The sequence below is a fragment of the Chlorocebus sabaeus genome, chromosome 16, assembly GCF_047675955.1.
Source record: "Chlorocebus sabaeus isolate Y175 chromosome 16, mChlSab1.0.hap1, whole genome shotgun sequence".
NCBI classification, from domain to species: Eukaryota; Metazoa; Chordata; class Mammalia; order Primates; family Cercopithecidae; genus Chlorocebus; species Chlorocebus sabaeus.
Window position 1 is genome coordinate 66,233,474 of NC_132919.1, and position 19,697 is coordinate 66,253,170.

Genomic DNA, 19,697 nt, shown 5'->3' on the forward strand with positions numbered 1-19,697 from the left:
TATATGATGGGAGTATGGTTTTGACCCGTTCCTTCTCTTAGATTTATCCCTTTGTCTTTGGCTATAAAGCAAAAGAATTGGTCCTATTTTTTTCCTTAACTGTGCAGATTAAACCATGAATTTAAAAAACTTTGCAAAGATAAAAGGCAAGGTCAGGCACAGTGGTTCACACCTGTAATCCTAACACTTTGCTAGGCTGAAGGGAGTGGATCACCTGAGGTCAGGAGTTCAAGACCAGCCTGGCCAACATGATGAAACCCAGTCTCTACTAAAAATACAAAAATTAGCTGGGAGTGGTGGCGGGCACCTGTAATCCCAGCTACTCAGGAGGCTGAGACAGGAGAATCGCTTGAACCCAGGAGGTGGAGGTTGCAATGAGCCAAGATAGAGCCATTGCTGTCCAGCCTGGGTGACAGAGCAAGACTCCATCTCAAAAAAACAAAACAAAACAACAACAACAACAAAAAAAATGAACAACTTGAATTATGGACAAGCAACCTGAATTATGGCGGACACTAGAAATAGTGTTTCCTACAGAGTCGGGGCTTCCTACCAACATAGTCACTTCTAGGGTTTTTGACCTGAAAAATTCTGTGGCATATTTTTTCTTTGCTATCCACTTTTTTTAATTTTTTCTGTTTCTTTCCCTGTTTCTCTCCTCTACTTTATCTTCTAGAGATCTAGGTAGTTCCCAAAGGAATAGTGCTTTATGAAGTTTAATGGTGATTTATTAGGTAAAAACAGAAAATGATTTTTTTTTTACCTACAAGTTCCATACCAAAAAATGAATATAAACTTTTTATGCAATTTCACACTTTGAAAATGCAGATAATTTTAATTCTATTGCATTTTTCAGAATTCTCAATCGCAATCCTCTGACAACTGTTGAAGATCCGTATCTCTTTAAATTGCCGGCATTAAAATATTTGTAAGTATAGTACTTTCATGAGTCATGAGATGATTTATGCTCTTTTTAAATTTTTCATCAAAGATTAAATATTTTGCATTTAGGCTAAAAAGTCATAATTTAAATTTTAACTGAGTTATTGAAAAAAGTTATTGGCAAAGAAAAGGATTAAGAAAGGATGTGTAATGGTCAAGACAGCCAGTAGGGGAAGAGAACAGTGTTGAAGAACCTGTATAGATTTAGAACATGTAGACACATGGAGGAATATTACTTAACCAAGAAAGCAAAGAAGAATAGGTGTTCATTAGTCTAAAAAGGAAGAAAAGCGTAAATAATCAAGATGGGTGAATGCAATATGAAATGAGAAGTAAGATAAATGGTAAAAAAAAAAAAAAAAAAGTGTGAGTTCTATTCTTGAATATCATTAATTTGATGATGCAAATCAAATTTCTTTAATAAGAGGTCTCTGGAATTCTGCGGCAAATAAACTGTTGAGCTGGCTTGTTTATAGAGAAGCCAATATTGAAGTAATCACATGTCTTTGAATTATCTTTTTAAGTACAGAATTTTTTATTGGGGTTCATATCATGAATGTTTCGGCTTTCTTCTTCAGAGACATGGGAACAACTCAAGTCCCACTTGCAACACTTAAGAACATTCTCACGATGACTGTTGAACTGGAAAAACTGTAAGTTATTTTTTTCTTATATTTTTACTTAATTGGTTCTTTAGGTTTGTTTTATTATTTTTTAAAGTCAGGTTTATTGATATATAATTTTCATTTAATTCACCCTTTTTAAGGGTACAGTTTGATGAGTTTTGACAAATGTATAGTTACATAACCTCCACCACATTCCCAATATAAAGCATTTCTGTTGCCTCAAAAAGGCCCCTTGTATCCCTTTGTAGTCGATCCCCTCCCCCCACCATCAGCCCCTGTTAGCTACCAATCTGATTTCTGTTCCTATACTTTTGCCTTTTCCAGAATGTCTTATAAATGAAATCATATAGCGTGTCGCCTCTTGTGTTTGGCTTCTTTCACTTTGCTTTTTTTTTTTTTTTTTTTGAGATGGAGTCTCGCTGTCACCCAGGCTACAGAGCAGCGGCATGACCTAGGCTCACTGCAACCTCCGCCTCCCAGGTTCAAGCGATTCTCCTGCCTCAGCCTCCCGAGTAGCTTAGGTTACAGGTGCATGCCACCACGCCCAGCAAATTTTTGTATTTTTAGTAGAGACAGGGTTTCACTATGTTGGCCAGGCTGGTTTCGAACTCCTGACCTCAATTGATCCACCCACCTCGGCCTCCCAAAGTGCTTGGGTTACAGGTGTGAGCCACCACACTCGGCCCAGCAGATTCTTTTTTTTTTTTTTTTTTTTTTTTTGAGACAGAGCCTCGTTGCTGGAGTGCAGCAGCAAGATCTCAGCTCACCGCAACCTCTGCCTCCCAGGTTCAAACGATCAGCCTCCTGAGTAACTGGGATTATAGCCTCGCACCACCACACCCAGCTAATTTTTGTATTTTTAGTAGAGATGGGGTTTCTTCTTGTTGGCCAGGCTGGTCTCAAACTCCTGGCCTCACTTGATCCACCTGCCTTGGTCTCCCAAAGAGCTGGGATTACAGGCGTAAGCCACCACGCCTGGCCCGGTCCAGCAGATTCTTATATTTCAGTTTTTAAAGAAATGTTTGCCTTTCTACTGCTTGATGTGTAGTGGAATCTCATTGTGGTTTTAATTTGCATTTATTTAATAGCTAGTGATGTTGAATATTCATGTGCAAATATCTTCTTTACTAAATTGTTCAAATCTGTTCCCATATTTTAATTGGATATTAGTCTTTTTATTGAGGTTTTTTTTCCTGTAACCCCATGAGAGATTCATTATTATTGAATTTTAAGAGTGCTTTATAGAGTCTAGATAACAGGTCCTTTCAGGGACCAGGTACAGTGGTCCCTGCACATTGGGAGGCTGAGGCAGGAGGACTGCTTGAGGTCAGGAGTTTGAGACCACCTGGGCAATATGGTGAAACCTCGTCTCTACCAAAAATATAAAAATCAGTCAGGTGTGGTGGTGCTCACCTGTGGTCCCAGCTACTCAGGAAGCTGAGGTGGGAGGATTGCTTGAGCCAGGAGGTCAAGGCTGCAGTGAGCTGTGATCACCACTGCACTCCAGCCTGGGTCACAGAATGAGATACTATCTCAAAAGTTAAACAAGTAAATAAAACAAAAAACAAGGCCTTTTAGATATGTGTTTGGTAAATATCTTCTCTCAGGTTGTGGTTTGTCTTTTCATTCTAAATATTTTCTAGCTGGGCACAGTGACTCACACCTGTAATCCCAGCACTTTGGGAGGACAAGGCAGGTGGATCACTTGAGGTCAGGAGTTCGAGACCATCCTGGCCAACGTGGCAAAACCCCCATCTCTACCCCCATCTCTACAGCCAGGTGTGGTGGCACACGCCTGTAATCCCAGCTACTCAGGAGGCTGAGGCACAAGAAGTGCTTGAACCTGGGAGGTGGAGGTTGCAATGAGCCAAGATTGCACCACTGTACTCCAGCCTGAGCAACAGAGTGAGACTCTGTCTCAAAAAAAAAAAAAAAAAAATTAATAATAATAATTAAACTAAAAGTGTTTTCTGAAAAACAGAAGTTTTTAATTTTGATCAGCTTTAAGTTAGCAATTTTTTCTTATATGGTTTGTGCTTTTTTGTTTTTTACCTAAGAAATCTTTAAGAACCTGTTGTCTAATCCAAAGTGGAAAAGATTTACTCCTATGTCTTCTCCCAGAAATACTATAATTTAGGTCTATGATCCGTTTTTAGTTAATTTGAATATATGGTGTGAGGTATGTATTTTTTTTTTTTTTTTGGCAATTGTATATTTATTTTTTGGAGAAACGAGGTCTCACTATGTTGCCCAGGCTGGTTTCAAACTCCTGGCCTCAGTGATCCTCCTGCCTCACCCTCCCAGAGTACTGGGATTACAGGCATGAGGCACCGTGCCTGGCCTTCTTTGCAGTTATATATATATACAGATATGTGTGTACGGTGTGTGTGTGTATATATATATGTGTGTGTATATATATATATGTGTGTGTATATATGTGTATGTGTGTATGTGTATATATGTGTGTGTGTATATATATATCTCAGCCAGGTGTGGTGGCACATGCCTGTAGTCCCAGCTACTAGGGAGGCTGAGGTGGGAGGGTCACTTGAACTCAGGAGGTGGAGGTTGCAGTGAGCCAAGATGGCACCACTGCACTCCAGCCTGGGTGACAGAGCAAGACGTTGTCTTAAAAAAAAATTATATATATATGTGTATATATGTGTGTATATGTGTGTATATATATGTGTGTGTGTATATATATGTATATATTTCTGCAGGGCCCTACTGTGAGTTTGTTACACAACTGACTGCAACTTAAATAGTGCCACCACCCCACAATATGGCAAACTAAATAGAAACTCTGTTTTGCTAAGGCTGGTTGAGGGCAGTATGCAAGATTAGCATGGAAAGGGCCCTTCATTTCACACTCTGTTAATTTTTGTCAGGTCACTTTCTTATCTTGACCACATTGTCAGATCTGTTTTACTGCTCTAGCCTCACTTCCCTCAGCCTCCTGCAGCATCTTCCCTGTCAGCTAGATCCCTTCCTCTCTGGATGAAGTCCTCTTCATCAACCAGCTTTCTCACTTGGTTCTCTAAGACAGTGAGGATCTGTCTGCTTTTTTCTTGACCATTAGTGGATAGGAAAAAAGCTCTCATTCTCTGTAACCATTTGTCACTGAGGCCATAAAGACATTGAACTAACTGCCTTATGGGAGTTCATTACTGGAAGTCTTCAGGAGTTTACACATTGATATACAAAGTAAGTAGGCCAGTGCATTTGAGTCTTGGCTCATGTGTAATGATCTTTAATGGCGTATTGAAAAATTACCATTCTCAAGTAAGGATAATGTATACGTCAGGTCATTTATAGTCTCAAAGATTTGTCAGTATACTTTAAAACAATCCTGGGAACAGTTCTATATTGAAGGAGACTGAAGAATCATGAACGCTAGGCGGCGCTGGGGCTGGCAAGCACGTGGCGGAGGCGGTGCCGACGCGGGCTGCTGAGGCGGGCAGAGGGTTGGTGGTGCCTGGAAGCCTGTCACTGGCACGGTCCCAGTGGGGTGCTCGGCAGCGGGCATGTCGCTCGTGGGGCTGAAGAACCATTTCTACAAGGCAAGCCAGCTGGTCAGTGAGAAGGTGGGAGGGGCTGAGGGGACCAAGCTGGATGATGACTTCAAAGAGATGGAGAAGAAAGTGGATGTCACCAGCAAGGCAGTGACGGAAGTGCTGGCCAGGACCATCAAGTACCTGCAGCCCAACCCAAACCTCGCAGGTAAGCTGACCATGCTCAACATGGTGTCCGAGATCCGGGACCAGGTGAAGAACCCCAGCTACCTGCAGTTGGAGGGGCTCCTGAGCGAGTGCCTGATCTGCCACCTGAAGGAGCTGGGCGGTGAGTCCAACTTCGGTGACACACTGCTGGATGTCGGGGAGTCCATGAAGCACCTGGTGGAGGTGAAGGACTCCCTGGACGTAGAGGTCAAACAGAACTTCATTGACCCCCTCCAGAACCTGTGCGAGAACAACCTGAAGGAGATCCAGCACCACCAGTTGGAGGGCTGCCGCCTGGACATTGACTAAAGGAAGAAGTGGCAGGGCAAGATCCCCAGTGAGGAGCTGCGCCAGGTGCTGGAGAAGTTTGAGGAGTCCAAGGAGGTGGCAGAAACCAGCATGCACAACCTCCTGGAGACCAACATCAAGCAGGTGAGTCAGCTCTCAACCCTGGTGGAGGCGCAGCTGGACTGCTACCAGCAGGCCGTGCAGATCCCGGACAAGCTGGCAGAGAAGCCCAAGCGCAGAATGCAGGAAGCTTCCTCAGGCTGCAAGCAGGAGTATAAGCCCAAGTCCCGGGAGCCCTTTGACCTCGGAGAGCCTGAGCAGTCCAACGGGGGCTTCCCCAGCACCACAGTCCCCAAGATCGCAGCTTCGTCTTTCCGATCTTCCGACAAGCCCATCTGGACTCCTAGCAGGAGCATGCCGCCCCTAGAAGAGCGGAGCTGCAAGGTGCTGTACAACTTCGAACCCTAGAACCATGGGGAGCTGGGCTTCCATGAGGATGACGTCATCACCTTGACCAACCAGATCAACTACAACTGGTATAGGGCATGCTGGATGGCCAGTCGGGCTTCTTCCTGCTCAGCTACGTGGACACGCTCGTGCCCCTGCCGCAGTGACTCGCCAGTGCCCCGCCCCTCTGTCCACACTGGGCGGCACCCCCTGCCAGGTCTTCTGCCTTCCACCGGGCTCCTACTGCTAGGATGGTGTCCGAGCCTGCCGGTGCCACCCAGTCCCAGGTCCTCGAGGTACTCCCTGAGCAGGGAGCCACACTTGGGTGGGGGGCTTATCTGGGTGGGTGGGGACGCCTGTTTACTCTGGCACTGACCCCCAACGGTGACAGCTCCCTTCTCTACTCCATTGCGCCAGCCTCCTCCCTGCTGCCCAACTCCTTGCCCAGCTGGCCGAGGCGGGGCTAACCCTAAGGTGCTCTCACAAACACTAATGTTCCACCGCAGCAGCACCCACCTCCGTCCTGACCCCACAGGGACCCGGCCCACTGCCTGCCCTCGAGTCCTGTGGCCTTAATAGGATGAGATCGAGCGTCCCCCTGGGGTGACTCAGAGACAGGACCTTGGTTTTAAATCCTGTCCCAGCCTGGTGCTGGAGATGGGCCCTGGCCCCACTCCAGGGCCACTGCACCCCTACCTCACACATGCACTCCTTCTCCCCAAGGTCAGGGCAGGGGGCCTCACTGCTTCCCCTGCCTGCTGTCAGCTTGCAGCCCGGGGACAGAGGCCAGCTGGGATCTGCCCCAGGACAGAGAACATAGCCTCCTTCAGGGCCCCGCCTCCAAAGCCCCTCCCTCACAAAGCCAAGTACCTTTTCAGCTTTTCAACTGCCCCCAGCCAGGACCATGGAGGCCTGTGTCACTCTAGCACAAGCTGCCACCACCAACCACCCACATACACCCCAGCACACTTCGCACGGGACCACAGCCCCAGCCATGCTGTTGAGGGCCAAGCACAAAGGCTCCAGTGAGCAAATGTTAAAGCTCCTGGTGGCCAGGCCTCCACTTTCCCAGCCGCTACCACCCCACCCTGTGGGAAGTGGCCCTGACCATCTCCTCTAGGCCACAGCAGGCAGCCCCGGGGTCTCCAGGCCCCTGCCCAGACCAGCAGGTCCGCAGCCCCAACATCTGCTTCCTCTGTCACCCGATCCAAAATCGATGAAATGGGGGGTCCTCTGGACTGGGCCACATTCACATTCCTCTCCCACTGTGGCCCAGCCTGAAGCCTCTGGACCCCAGGCTCTGCTCTGCACCCACCTTGTCAGCAGTACATGAAGGGCACAGACACCCTGGCAGAGATGAGCACACAGCCTTGAACACGGTCCAGGGCAAAGTGAAATGTGTGCCTGAATTTTGTAAACAGAAGTATTAAATGTCTTTCTACAAAAAGAAAAAAAAATCATGAACACTAAATGTAATGTCTGATGTTTGGTGATGTTTGATTGGATTCTCAATTTTTTAAGCCATGATATGATTAGGACAATTGTGAAAATGTGTATATGGACTACATAGTAGACAATAATAATATTAAGTTCCATTGGGTGATGATAGTATTCTGGTTATGTAGGAGAATGCCTTGGTTCTTGGGGGCTGCACACTGAAGTATTTAATGGTGAAGGGTCATTATGTCTGCAGCTGACTCAGATGGTTTGTCCAGAAAATGTATAGACAAACACACATGGAAAGCAAATGTGACAAAGTATTAGCTACTGTGGATTCCAGATGAAAGTTATACAGGTGTTCATTAGACCATTTGAAAATGCTTCCCAGCCATCCTAAGGCTTAAAGAAAAAAAAAGAAAATGTTTAAAATCAAAAGTTGGGGGCAGGAAAAGAGTTACAAAACCTCTGGGCTCATGCCTATAATCCCAGCACTTTGGGAGACCAAGGAGAAAGGGTTGCTTGAGCTCGGGAGTTTGAGACCAGCCTGGGCAACATGATGAAACCTCATCTCTACAAAATATACAAAAATGAGCCAGGCGTGGTGGCACACACCTGTAGTTCTAGCTACTCAGGAGGCTGAGGTGGGAGGATCACTTGAGCTCAGGAGACAGAGGCTTCAGTGAGCCAAGATTGTACCACTGCACTCAGCCTGTGTAACAGAGCGAGACCCGGCTTCAAAACAAACAAAAGAAACACCTTTGTGTCAGAGTTAAGGTTGCTGTATAATAAAATGCTGGGGTACGGTTCTGGGTCCATTCCACATGAAGATCAGAGGCTTCCACTGGACCCAAAGGAATAATACCAGTCCCTTGTGATTATTCCTCTGTAGGTGTGAAATATGTGTCAGGCCAACTTATTGGATTCAGTTTTAATCTAAAACTCTATACATTGTACCCCCAACTCACAGACTTCAGGTATCCATGAAACACTCTTCTGTCTCCACAGTCTTAATGTGGCCCTAATAAAGCCATCCTTTTGGAGGACTCAGAAAAGCGCGCCCCCTCCCCCCTCGCCCACAACCTCTGTAACGTAATAATTATAGTAGTTAACATTTATTGAGCACTCACTGTGTGCCAGGCATTTTTCAGGTATTGATTCATTTAATCCTCAAAACTCATTAAAGGTAGGTACTATTATAACAAGGCCAAGGAACAGAGATTAAGCAGTTTTCCCAAATTCACGTTATTAGTGGAGCTGGGATTTAAGCTTAGTCTGGCTGTGGAATCTGTGTTCTTAATGTCCATGCTATACTGCCTAAGATTAACCTTTTACTCCAGTTACAGAGATTGTTTTTTTCTCTCTGAAACTGCCCCCAATAAGCCATAACAATAAATTAATCAATTGTCTTGGTTATCTCTTTTGCCCAAATTTATACTTTGAAAAAAATTCAACCATGCCAGAAAGATGAAAGAATAGTACAGAATCCAATCAAAGATCAGGCACTGCATGTCATGTCTTCATTTCCTTTAATCTAAAACATTCCTCTACTTTCTTTGATCTTTCATGACATTGGCATTTTTTAAGAGTCAAAGATAGTTGTCTTGTAAATTGTCCTACAATCTGGATTTCTCTGTTTCCTCATGATGAGATTCAAGTGAAGCATTTTTGGGAAGAATACTGTATAGGCGATGTATCCTTCCTGCCTCGGCATCGCAGGTGACCTGTAACATGAGGTTTGATCACTTGTTGAAGGTGATCTTCCAGGTCTCTCCACTGTAGTTATTTTGCTGGGTGTGGTGGCTCATGCTTATAATCCCAGCACTTTGGAAGGCTGAGACGAGCAGATTGCTGGAGTCTAGGAGTTTTAGACCAGCCTGAGCAAAAGGTGAAACCCTGTGTCTGCTAAATATACAAAAAAAAAAAAAAATTAGCTGGGCATGGTGGTGCAAGCCTATAGTCCCAGGGACTGAATTTGGAGGGTCACTTGAGCCCAGAGGGGTCAAGGCTGCAGTGAGCTATGATTTTGCCACTGTATTTCATTCAGCCTGGGTGATAGAGTGAGACCTTGTCTCGTTTTTTAAGAAAAGTAATTTTTCCCATAGTTAATAAATAATCTGTGAGGTGGTACTTTGAGATCACTGAAGATCCTGTTCTCAGATGTCTTTTCACCCAGCTGTCCATCAGTGATAATCCTTGTCTGAATCAATTTTTATTACTGGTGGTTGCAAAGTGACACTTTTTAAAATTCTGTCATTCCTTCCACATTTATTATCTGGCTTTATTTCATTAAAGAACTCCCCTTCTTTCTTTTTTAATATCATTCTTCATTGATTCTTTTTAATATATTAATTATGTTATAGCTTATTATTGTTGTTATTCTTTTGAATGCTCAAATTGTCCAGATTTGACCAATGCAATCTCTGTTACTTTTTAACCCCACAATCCAGGTTGAACTAAACTATTTTTAATGCCCAGAGTAATTTCTAGTATTTCCCACTCCCAAAAGGAATTGAGAAAGGGCCTCCAGAAGTTGGGGACTTATTCAGACTCTTCTTAGAAGTCTACCTTCTTCCTGTGTACTTTCAGCCCAAAGTGAGACTTTTGAGTTGGGAAGAGATACTTCTGAATTAAACTACTGATCAGTGTCACCCAATTCTAATCCCAACCACCTTTATTCTAGGCATACCATACTCACTGCAATGCTTATCCTTCGGTTGGGCACCTTTGTCCTCCTTCCTATTGGCCTTCTAGTTCCTACCCAACTGTTCAGTCCACAGGCCTCAATAACACCTTTTCGCCCAGCCCTCTGGTAGTGTTGGCCTGCCTCCTTTACCTTCTCAACCGCTTTACCACTAATTTATTGTTCTCTGTTTTCATCTATAGGATCTTACCTAGCCGTATGGCCTGCTGCCTCTGCCAATTTAAAAACAGCATTGAGGCTGTCTGCAAGACAGTCAAGCTGCATTGCAACAGTGCATGTCTGACAAACACCATACATTGTCGTGAGTCCAAATTGCCTGGTGATCAATTGTTACATTATTTTAAGTATTTGTTTTTAAATTTTTTATTTTTAATTGATAAATTTGTAAAGTGATGATATAATTGCTTTATTTTTATTTACTCATTCAGAGTTAAACTCCCTCAATTTCTGAACTATTCCCTTGCTGAGAGTCAGGTTCTCAGTTATTATTAGAAAATGTAATAATAGAATTGTTCCATATTCATAAAGGACCAAGACAAAGGAATGGGAAGACTAGGGAATAACATTAACATCCACACACTGTGTACTGTGCTCTGTGCTTGATGCTTTGCCCCCAGTGATAATTTCTTCATACAGTGCAATGTAGTTTGTAAGCTGGTTTTATATCCATGAGATCTCAAGTACTCTTGGCCTTATAGGACAGATGTAGATCCGGTTTTGTTTTTGTTTTTGTTTTTACAATTTTATAAGAGTACACGTGATGCTATTTTATTTGAAGCCTGAGAGCTTCTGGTTCCATAACCAGAAATTGCTACCTGGCTCTTCTAATGGAATGAGGGATTTTCCAAGCTTAGACCATCCAACTCTGAACGTGCTCTGAATCTCAAACCTTTCTATTCACAGAACAAATGCTCAAGTGCTTTCAGAAGTTTTTCTGTAGATTAGGTTTATTAGCACCAACTTCATAACTTCTAAAATGTGACTGCTTTCATGTCCAGATAGCTTGAAAACTGGTATCTACCAGTAATATGGGGTGGATGATGAATAATGCTTGACTACTTATTTAAAGAAAATGTTGCTTATTTTTCAAAACTTCTTTTTACCAATTATATTCTTCCCTTCTCCCCAAGAGGTGGGCAGAAAAGCACTGGTAATCTCCTTTTACAGATGAAGAAAAACAAGATCAGAGGTGCTAAGTGCTGTACCTTGTGCCAGGTCTTCTGTCCCAATTCTGGGTTCTCCCCAAGCCCATGTTTCTCCTTTCTCACAATCTTTACTTCTTCCTCTGACCCTCAGCACCACCCAAAATACTTTTAATTCTGGAAAATAAAATCAGCTGCACACTGGCACACTTGACCTTCATGCATTCAGAAGCTTTGGATGATTCTGCATCCAAAATATTAGAGATGAAATGAAAGCAAAGTAGGCATCTGACAAAAGTTGCTTTTTCCCTTCTGCATTTTAGGACCTCAAGTAATGTTTATCCAGAAACTGCTGTCATACCATAGATTCATTGTATATTTAACAACATAGGCATACAGACTGGCAAATTAAAAACCTCTTAACCTACACCCTGAATCCCTGCCCAAATTTAAGAAAAGAATTAGGGTGGACACGGTGTTTTTTCCATGTCGCGTCTTCTGTGATGGAGCTACAGTATGTGGGAACAGAGAATGGGGTGGGTGGGTGGAGCGTGTGCCAGATGAGGACCTATCAGCAATGGGAGGGGCTCTCCACATTAGCATCTCCACCCTGCTCCTCTCAGAGGACCGCCTTCCATTGCATTCAGCTGTGATGGTAGCAAGAACACGGGTACACTGAGGACAAGGAGAGAGGGAGCCTTGTGCTCTCTCTTTGCATCTGAGGCAGGACAGCACAGGGTACGGAGCAGTCTGCAGAGAGGCCAGCTCATCAGGTCATCATGGTAGCACTTGTCTTCCACCTTGAGCTTTGAGCACTGGGCAACTGGTCCCTGGGGATCAATAGAATAATCCTAAGCAGACTTACTCTGTGTCACACTATGGAATGTTCCAAGTAGGTGGCCATGTTTTCAAAAGATGTCTTTTCTCCTTTTGTTGTTGCCATTTCGTAGGTTTAGGATTGGGTGTGTGTTTCTCCTCTCTGAATGGCACTCGAATGTTTGCTGACTCCTACTCTGTGTGACTGGGGTGTACAGCTATGGACTGATGCATGCCGTCCCGTCATCTTTCAGGATCAAAGCAGTCTCTTCTTTTTTCACAGCTGAAGAAGCATCTGTAGGGAATCCAGAAGGAGCGTTCATGAAGGTGTTACAGGCCCGGAAGAAGCACACGAGCACTGAGCTGACTATTGAGCCGGAGGCGCCCTCAGACAGCAGTGGCATCAACTTGTCAGGCTTTGGGAGTGAGCAGCTAGACACCAATGACGAGAGTGAGGTTATCAGTGCACTGAGTTACATCTTGCCGTATTTCTCAGCAGGAAATCTAGATGCGGAATCAATGTTGTTACCGTTCATGAAACTGCTCTTTTCTAATGCACAAGATGGAGACAGGCCCCTGAGTATTTTGCAAAACAATACAAAGGGCCCCTCTCTTCAACCTGCATCCAACAACTCAACTTATGAAAGTAAATTGAGAAAGCTGTACTTCCTGGAAAATATGTTAGATACAGAAATACAAGAAAAAATCGATAAAGTTAAAAGGGAAGAAAAAACTGCCATGCTTATGCAGACCAGCCTTCTAGGTAACAAATTTAAACACCAAATATTTGAAAAGAAATTAGAAACTGTCCAACCACAGGAAAACAGCCTGGTAAAGATTCAAAGTGTAGGCAAAAACCTGCAGAGAGTGAACAGAGTCCTCACGGGCCCAAGGAGCATCCAGAAAAGGCACTTCAAAGAGGTGGGAAAGCAGAGTACCAGGAGGGAAGAGGGTGCGCAGGCATTTGTGGAGAGCGCTGCCCAAGAAAAAAGGCTTGGGAGCCCGGTCTCAAGGGAGCTGGGACAGCCTCACATAGAGCAGGGGCCCGAGAAGTTACCGGGAAATGCCATCTATGCGAAGCCTTCATTCACCCAAGAGCGTAAGGTGGCAGTCTCCTCTGTGCTGAAACCCTTCTCCATGGGCGAGCCTTCTGCCTCCACCCCTGCAAAAGCCCTACCTGAGGTCAGAGACAGATCAAAAGACTTAACCCACGCTGTTTTCATTTTAGAAAATGCAAAGGCTAGAGTTAAGAATATGAAGGCTGCTAAACCAATCGTACATTCCAGAAAAAACTACCGCTTTCATAAAATTCACTCCTGTGTGGCCCACAGCACACCCAAGGCCAAAAAGAGTCAAAAGTTGAGAAAGAAAAGTTATCTCGATAGACTGATGCTTGCAAACAGGCCGCCGTTCTCTGCAGTGAACAGCCTCATAAATTCCCCTTCACAAGGGGCTTTTTTGCCTTTAGTAGACCTGAGTCCTAAGGAAAATCCTTTTCCTAAACTATTTGATACTTCAGAACATGTTATAGAGAACACTAATGTAAAGAACACAACTGCAAGAAATGCCTTCAAAGAAAATATTTTTATGGAAAACACTACTATGCCGGAAGGCACCATCTCTGAAAACACAACCTACAATCCTCCTCCTGAGGCAGATTCCCCTGGGACTGCATTCAACTTAGTTAAACGAACTAATCAGACACAATGGGAATACAACAACGTGGGCACTGACCTGTCCCCCGAGCCCAAAAGCTTCAATTACCCGTTGCTCTCATCCCCAGGTGATCAGTTTGAAATTCAGCTAACCGAGCAGCTACGGTCCCTCATCCCCAGCGAGGATGTGAGAAAGTTTATTTCTCATGTTATCCGGACCTTAAAGATGGACTGCTCTGAAACTCGTGTGCAACTGACCTGTGCCAAGCTCATCTCCAGGACAGGCCTCCTGATGAAGCTTCTCAGTGAGCAGAAGGAAGTAAAGGCGTCCAAGGCAGAATGGGATACGGAACAGTGGAAAACTGAGAACTATATTAATGAGAGCACGGAAGCCCAGAGTGAACAGAAAGAGCAGAGGTTGAGTGAGGTGAGGACCACACAGAAACATGAGACCCAGATTTCCCAGCATTTAGTGTATGCCAGGAAAGTGCCCACACAGGAGAACCCGGGACTCCCAGGCCATAGCTTGTCCTGGTCATGTAACTTTGGCCATGATGGTGATCTCCCACTTTGCTCATGTAGAGGGTGAAATAGATCAGTGCACAAGGTGAACTGTAGGTGAGGTGGGGTGGCTCACGCCTGTAATCCCAGCACTTTGGGAGGCGAAGGTGGGTGGATCACTTGAGGTCAGGAGTTTGAGACCAGCTTGGCCAACACAGTGAAACCCTGTCTCCACAAAAATAAAAAAAATTAGCAGGGGTGATGACACATGCCTGCAGTCCCAGCTACTCGAGAGGCTGAGGTGGGAGGATCACCTGAGCCCAGGGAGGTCGAGTCTGTAGTGAACTGTGATCACACCACTGCACTCCAGCCTGGGTGACAGAGTCTCAAAAAAAAATAAAAAAGAACCTGTAAGCTACTTACCTGGAATACTGGGGTTTTGAGAAGTTAGCTTCCATTCTCTCTCTTTTTTTTTAATTGTTCTTTCCTTTTTTTTTTTTTTTTTTTTTTAGCTCATTAAAGACGTTCCAGGATATGGCTATAACAACAAACTCATCTTGGCAATATCTGTGACTGTAATACTAACAATTTTGATCATAATTTTTTGTCTCATTGAGGTAAGAATAATAATTAATTCAGGTTTTCAGAATGCAGTCCTGTCTTTCTGTGGATTCAGAGCCCACAAACTCAAAACCAAAGCCGCTTTCCCACCTGCTGCTACTTGACATTCTTTTTCAGTCCTTTAAGGCTGAGGTATACTTTGTTCTTTTACTGCAGTGTATATTCCAGGATTTTAAAGGATCCTCACTTTCAGGAGATCTCTGTGAAATGAAACCAAGTTAATCCCACTAGACTATTTTAAGAAGTTGATATAACAGCAAAATTTCTCCCACGTAAAACAATGTCAACAATTAGATGTACTCACCAAGTCACCCCTTACTCTGCCACTCATTTATTTCCTTGTTGCTGAAATGATGAGAGACGTATAATCTCCATCCTCACGGAGTTGTCATCACCCTGGAAAGGAAGGAGACAGCCAATAGAGAGAAGTATTGTCTTGTAGACTTACTAGGTTCACACAGTATCATCCTTCTCCAGTGTGTAAGGCATTGTCTAAATAGGTCCAGTTAAAGCACTACAGGGTAGCCATTTTTTAAAAAAAATTGTTGGCCACATGTTTAAGTTCACAGGGGAGGGGGAATGTCTCATACTCCAGCCCTCCTGAGCCTAGGCCCTCTGTGAGATGTGTCACCATTTCTTGGACACCATGTGAGACATTCCCCCTCGGATCAGAGATGCTCAACCTGCATCAACATATCTAAAGCCTACATCTGGCTACTCTGGGGCGAGTCTTGTTCACAGTGCCCATTCCTGGAGCTTGCCTCTGTTGGCCTTTTGTTCGATTACAATCATGTATTACTTTTCCCAACAGGCCAGTGCTAGCATATTGGAAGAGTGATTTAATAAGCTGGTAACCTTGACGCCATGCTCCCAATCCAAACTTATTTGCCTCATTTACCATTTCTATTATTGTGGCAGCCCTCCATTCCAGCCAGAGCTTCAACTTAACCATACCCCAGTCACACTATCCACATTTCTGCTCTTGTCTGTGTGTTTGTCCATCTAAAATGCCCTTATTTCACTCTGCCTGTGGGAGTCCCATGAATCTCTCCAAAGCCAACTCAAGTTCATCTTTCTGCTTGAAACCTTCCCTGAATAGGCCTGGCGCGGTGGCTCACGCTTGTAATCCCAGCACTTTCATGAGGCTGAGGCGGCAGATCATGAGGTCAGGAGATCGAGACCATCCTGGCTAACACAGTGAAACCCTGTCTCTACTAAAAATATAAAAAATTAGCTGTGCGTGGTGGCAGGCGCATGTAGTCCCAGCTACTCGTGAGGCTGAGGCAGGAGAATGGCATGAACCTGGGAGGCAGAGCATGCAGCGAGCCAAGATTGGGCCACCGCACTCAAGCTTTGGTGACAAAGCGAGACTCTGCCTCAAAAAACAAAAACAAAACAAAACAAAAAAACCACCTTCCCTGAATATTCCAGCCCTCCTGAGCCTAGTCCCTTTGTGAGATTTGTCCCCACTTCTTGGACACCATATGAGAGACTTCAGAGGGCGAAGTGGGAGGACTGCTTGAGCCTGGGAGGTTGAGGATGAAGTGTGCTGTGGTCATACCACTGCACTCTAGCCTGGACAACAGAGCAAGACCCTGTCTTAAAAACAGCTACCACCAAAAACTATCTTGGAATTTGAATAGGATTACCTTAAATTTGTAGATTAATTTGAGAATGACATCTGTACAACATTCTGGGAACATGGTATTTCATGTCATTTATTCATTTCTTGTTAATGTCTTTCAGAAGAGTTTTAGGGTTTCCATCATACAGATCTTACACGTCTTTTGTTACATAACAGATCTTTGTATTTTTCTTCCTAAATACTTCATACATTTGTATTGCCATTGTAAATGGGACTTATTTCCATTTTCTAATTAGTTATTGGTGGTACATCTGACAAGTATTTGACTTTTGTGTGCTGCTCTCTTGAATTTGTTTCCAGTCACTGTACTGAATTCTCATATTACTTCCAGTAAAATCTTAGTTGATTCTCTTAGGCTTCTTTGGCTAACATTTATTGTTTTATATGCAAATAATGATAGTTTTGCCTCTTCCTTTTAAATACTTACACTCTTTCCTTCCTTTCCTTTCTCTTTTTTTCTTTCTCAGGGCCTTGTTGTCACCCAGGCTGGAGGGCAATGGTGTGATCTAGCTTACTGTAACCTCAAACTCCTGGGCTTAGGGGATCCTCCTGCCTCAGCTTCCAGAGTGGCTGGGACTACAGGCAGGCAGTGAAATTTTAAAACTTTTTTTGTAGACACAAGGTCTCGCTATGTTGCCCAGGCTGGTTTTCCTGCCACTTTAGAGCAGGTTTCCTTTTTTTCATACTTTTAAGAGTTTTTTATTAGGAATTGTCCATTGAATGTTAGCTAAAACAGTCAATAAAATGCATTAAGTGTCAGCTGCATGCAAGACCCTAAGTTAGATACAGTCAGCCCTCTTCATCAGCAGGTCCACATCTTCAGATTCAACTGGATAAGGTGAATATTTGAAAAAAGAAACAATAAAAATACAAATAGAAAGTACAGTATAACAACTGTTGCCATTGTACAATAGCTATACATTTTATTAGTGATGACCTAAAGTACGTGGGACCAGGCATGTTGACTGACACTTGTAGTCCCAACACTTTGGGAGGCCAACCTGGGCAGCATAGTGAGACCTTGTCTTTAATAAAAATAAAAAAAATAGCCAGGCGTGGTGGTATGCACCCGTAGTGCCAGCTACCCAAGAGACTGAGGTGGGCGGATCACTGGAGCCCAGGAGGTTGAGGCTGCAGTGAGCTGTGATTGTGACACTGCACTCCAGCCTAAGTGACAGAGGACGATCCTGTCTCCAAGTAAGTAAATAAAGTATATGGGGGGATGTGTGTTGGTTATATGCAAATACTACACCATTATATGTAAGGGATTGAGCATCCACAGATTCTGGTATGGTGTGGGGGTGGTATCCTAGAACCAGTCCCCCGCAAGATAGCAAGGATGACTAAACTGTGGAAGAATCAAAGCTCTGTTGAACAGCATACAATTCCTGTCTTCAAAAATCTTATCAGGTAGATGAGACTTAAAATGAATAAAAGGAATGAATACAGATTTGGAGATAGTGGTTGTTGTGATGGATAATCTTAATTGTGTTTTCTTCCAAAACAGATTCATTCCCACAAAAGGGCATCACAGGAGGATAAAGGAGACTCATCACGGATTCATTCCTACAAAAGGGCATCAGAGGAAGATAAAGAAGACTCATCAGTGTCAGGCCCCTGAGCCAAGTTAAGGCATCCAGATGGCCTGGAGCCATGTTTTTTAAATTTTATTATTAAGTATTGTTTTTTTACTGGTTAAATCAATGATAACATTCTTTACTTTGTGGTTGTGTTCCTCAAAATGAGGATTTTTAACAATAATAAAAATAAAGCTTGTTAGATCATTTTTAATTTTAATAAATTGGTTCCTAAAGATTTGACTAAAGAGAAAACTAGGCCAATCTAAGCAGAGTCCAAATGAAGTAGAAAGTCCATAGAGAACGAGGAAAAAAGGAAATTGTTGAACCACAGACACAGTAAAAGGAAAAAACTGGGCAGGTGCAGTGACTCACACCTATAATCCCAGCACTTTGGGAGGCTGAGCTGGGTGGATCGCTTGAGCCCAGGAGTTCAGGCAACCTGACAAAACCCCCATCTCTACAAAAAATATACAAAAATTAGCCAGGCGTGGTGGTGTGCACCTGTAGTCCTATCTACTTGGTAGGCTGAGTTGGGAGTATCACTTGAACCTGGGAGGTTGCAGTGAGCTGAGGTTGAGCCTGAAAATAGGTTTAGAAACTTAGAAACCTTTAAACCTATAGACTTAGAAACTTAGAAGCTTAGAAACTTAGAGACTTAGAAATTTATAGACTTAGAAGCTCAGAGACTTAGAGACTTAGAAACTTAGAAGTTTAGAAAAGCCACACCAGGTGGCTATCTAAAAGCACCCACCCAACGACCAGGTGGCCATCTAAAGCACCCGCCTGATGTCCGTGTGGCTATCTAAAACACCCACCCATATTCCTGGAACTCAAACAGAAGAACAAGTCCGGGAAATACCCCGCGCGGGTTCAAACCAGGTTCAAACCAACCAATTAAAGTAAGACATCTCGCTCAGGCCATAACCTGATCCAATCATCTTGCGCCTCAAGCTTTGTAAAATTTTGTGGTTTTTTGCCTTTATAAACTGTCTGTAACAAGCATTCGGGGTCCTGTGGCCAACTTCGGACATAGGACCCTAGCGCGCTAGCAATAAATCTCTCCACTGTGACTTCCGTGTCGAGTGGTCTCTCGCGACGACCCCTGCCCAGGAAGGAATCTAAAAACTAGGTTCCTACAAGCCATTACTCCCCAACCTGGGGGGTGACAGAGTGAAAGAGTGAGACCCTGTCTTAAAAAAAAAAAAAAGGAAGAAAGCAAAGAAAAAAATGTGTATATATATATATTTTTTTTGAAACAAGGTTTGACTCTCACCCAGACTGGAGTGCAGTGGTGCAATCTCAGCTCACTGCAACCTCTGCCTCCCAGGCTCAAGCCATCCTCCTGCCTCAGCTTCTCAAGTAGCTGGAACTACAGGCACGTGCCACCAAACCTGTGTTTTTTGTAAAGAAGGGGTCTCAATATGTTGCCCAAGCTGGTCTTGAATTCCTGGGTTACAGTGATCCACCCACCTCGGCCTCCCAAAGTGCTGGGATTACAGGTGTGAGTCACCATGACTGGCCAAAAAAAAGTTGAAGTGTTAAAAAGAAAACTCACCAAGCCATTTTGCATATTT

At 43.9% G+C, this 19,697-nt stretch overlaps 1 protein-coding gene and 1 pseudogene across 18 annotated transcripts in view; both read left to right on the forward strand.

Annotated features, from left to right (window-relative positions):
• Positions 1-19,193, forward strand: part of LOC103243248 (leucine-rich repeat-containing protein 37A3-like) — a 61,057-nt gene extending 41,864 nt beyond the window's left edge. For 16 of the 18 annotated variants that reach the window (XM_073005194.1, XM_073005193.1, XM_073005196.1 and 13 more), the window contains 6 exons: positions 857-928; positions 1,521-1,595; positions 10,346-10,482; positions 12,405-14,203; positions 14,790-14,894; positions 18,051-19,193. In XM_073005194.1, coding sequence (XP_072861295.1) covers positions 857-928; positions 1,521-1,595; positions 10,346-10,482; positions 12,405-14,203; positions 14,790-14,894; positions 18,051-18,164 — 2,302 coding nt within the window. In that variant the 3' untranslated portion in view covers positions 18,165-19,193. The remainder of the gene's footprint in view (positions 1-856; positions 929-1,520; positions 1,596-10,345; positions 10,483-12,404; positions 14,204-14,789; positions 14,895-18,050) is intronic. The other 2 variants (XM_073005191.1, XM_073005202.1) reach the window with 2 other exon arrangements.
• LOC103243247 (endophilin-A2 pseudogene) lies at positions 3,495-7,498 on the forward strand (annotated as a pseudogene).
• Positions 19,194-19,697: the final 504 nt, after the last annotated feature.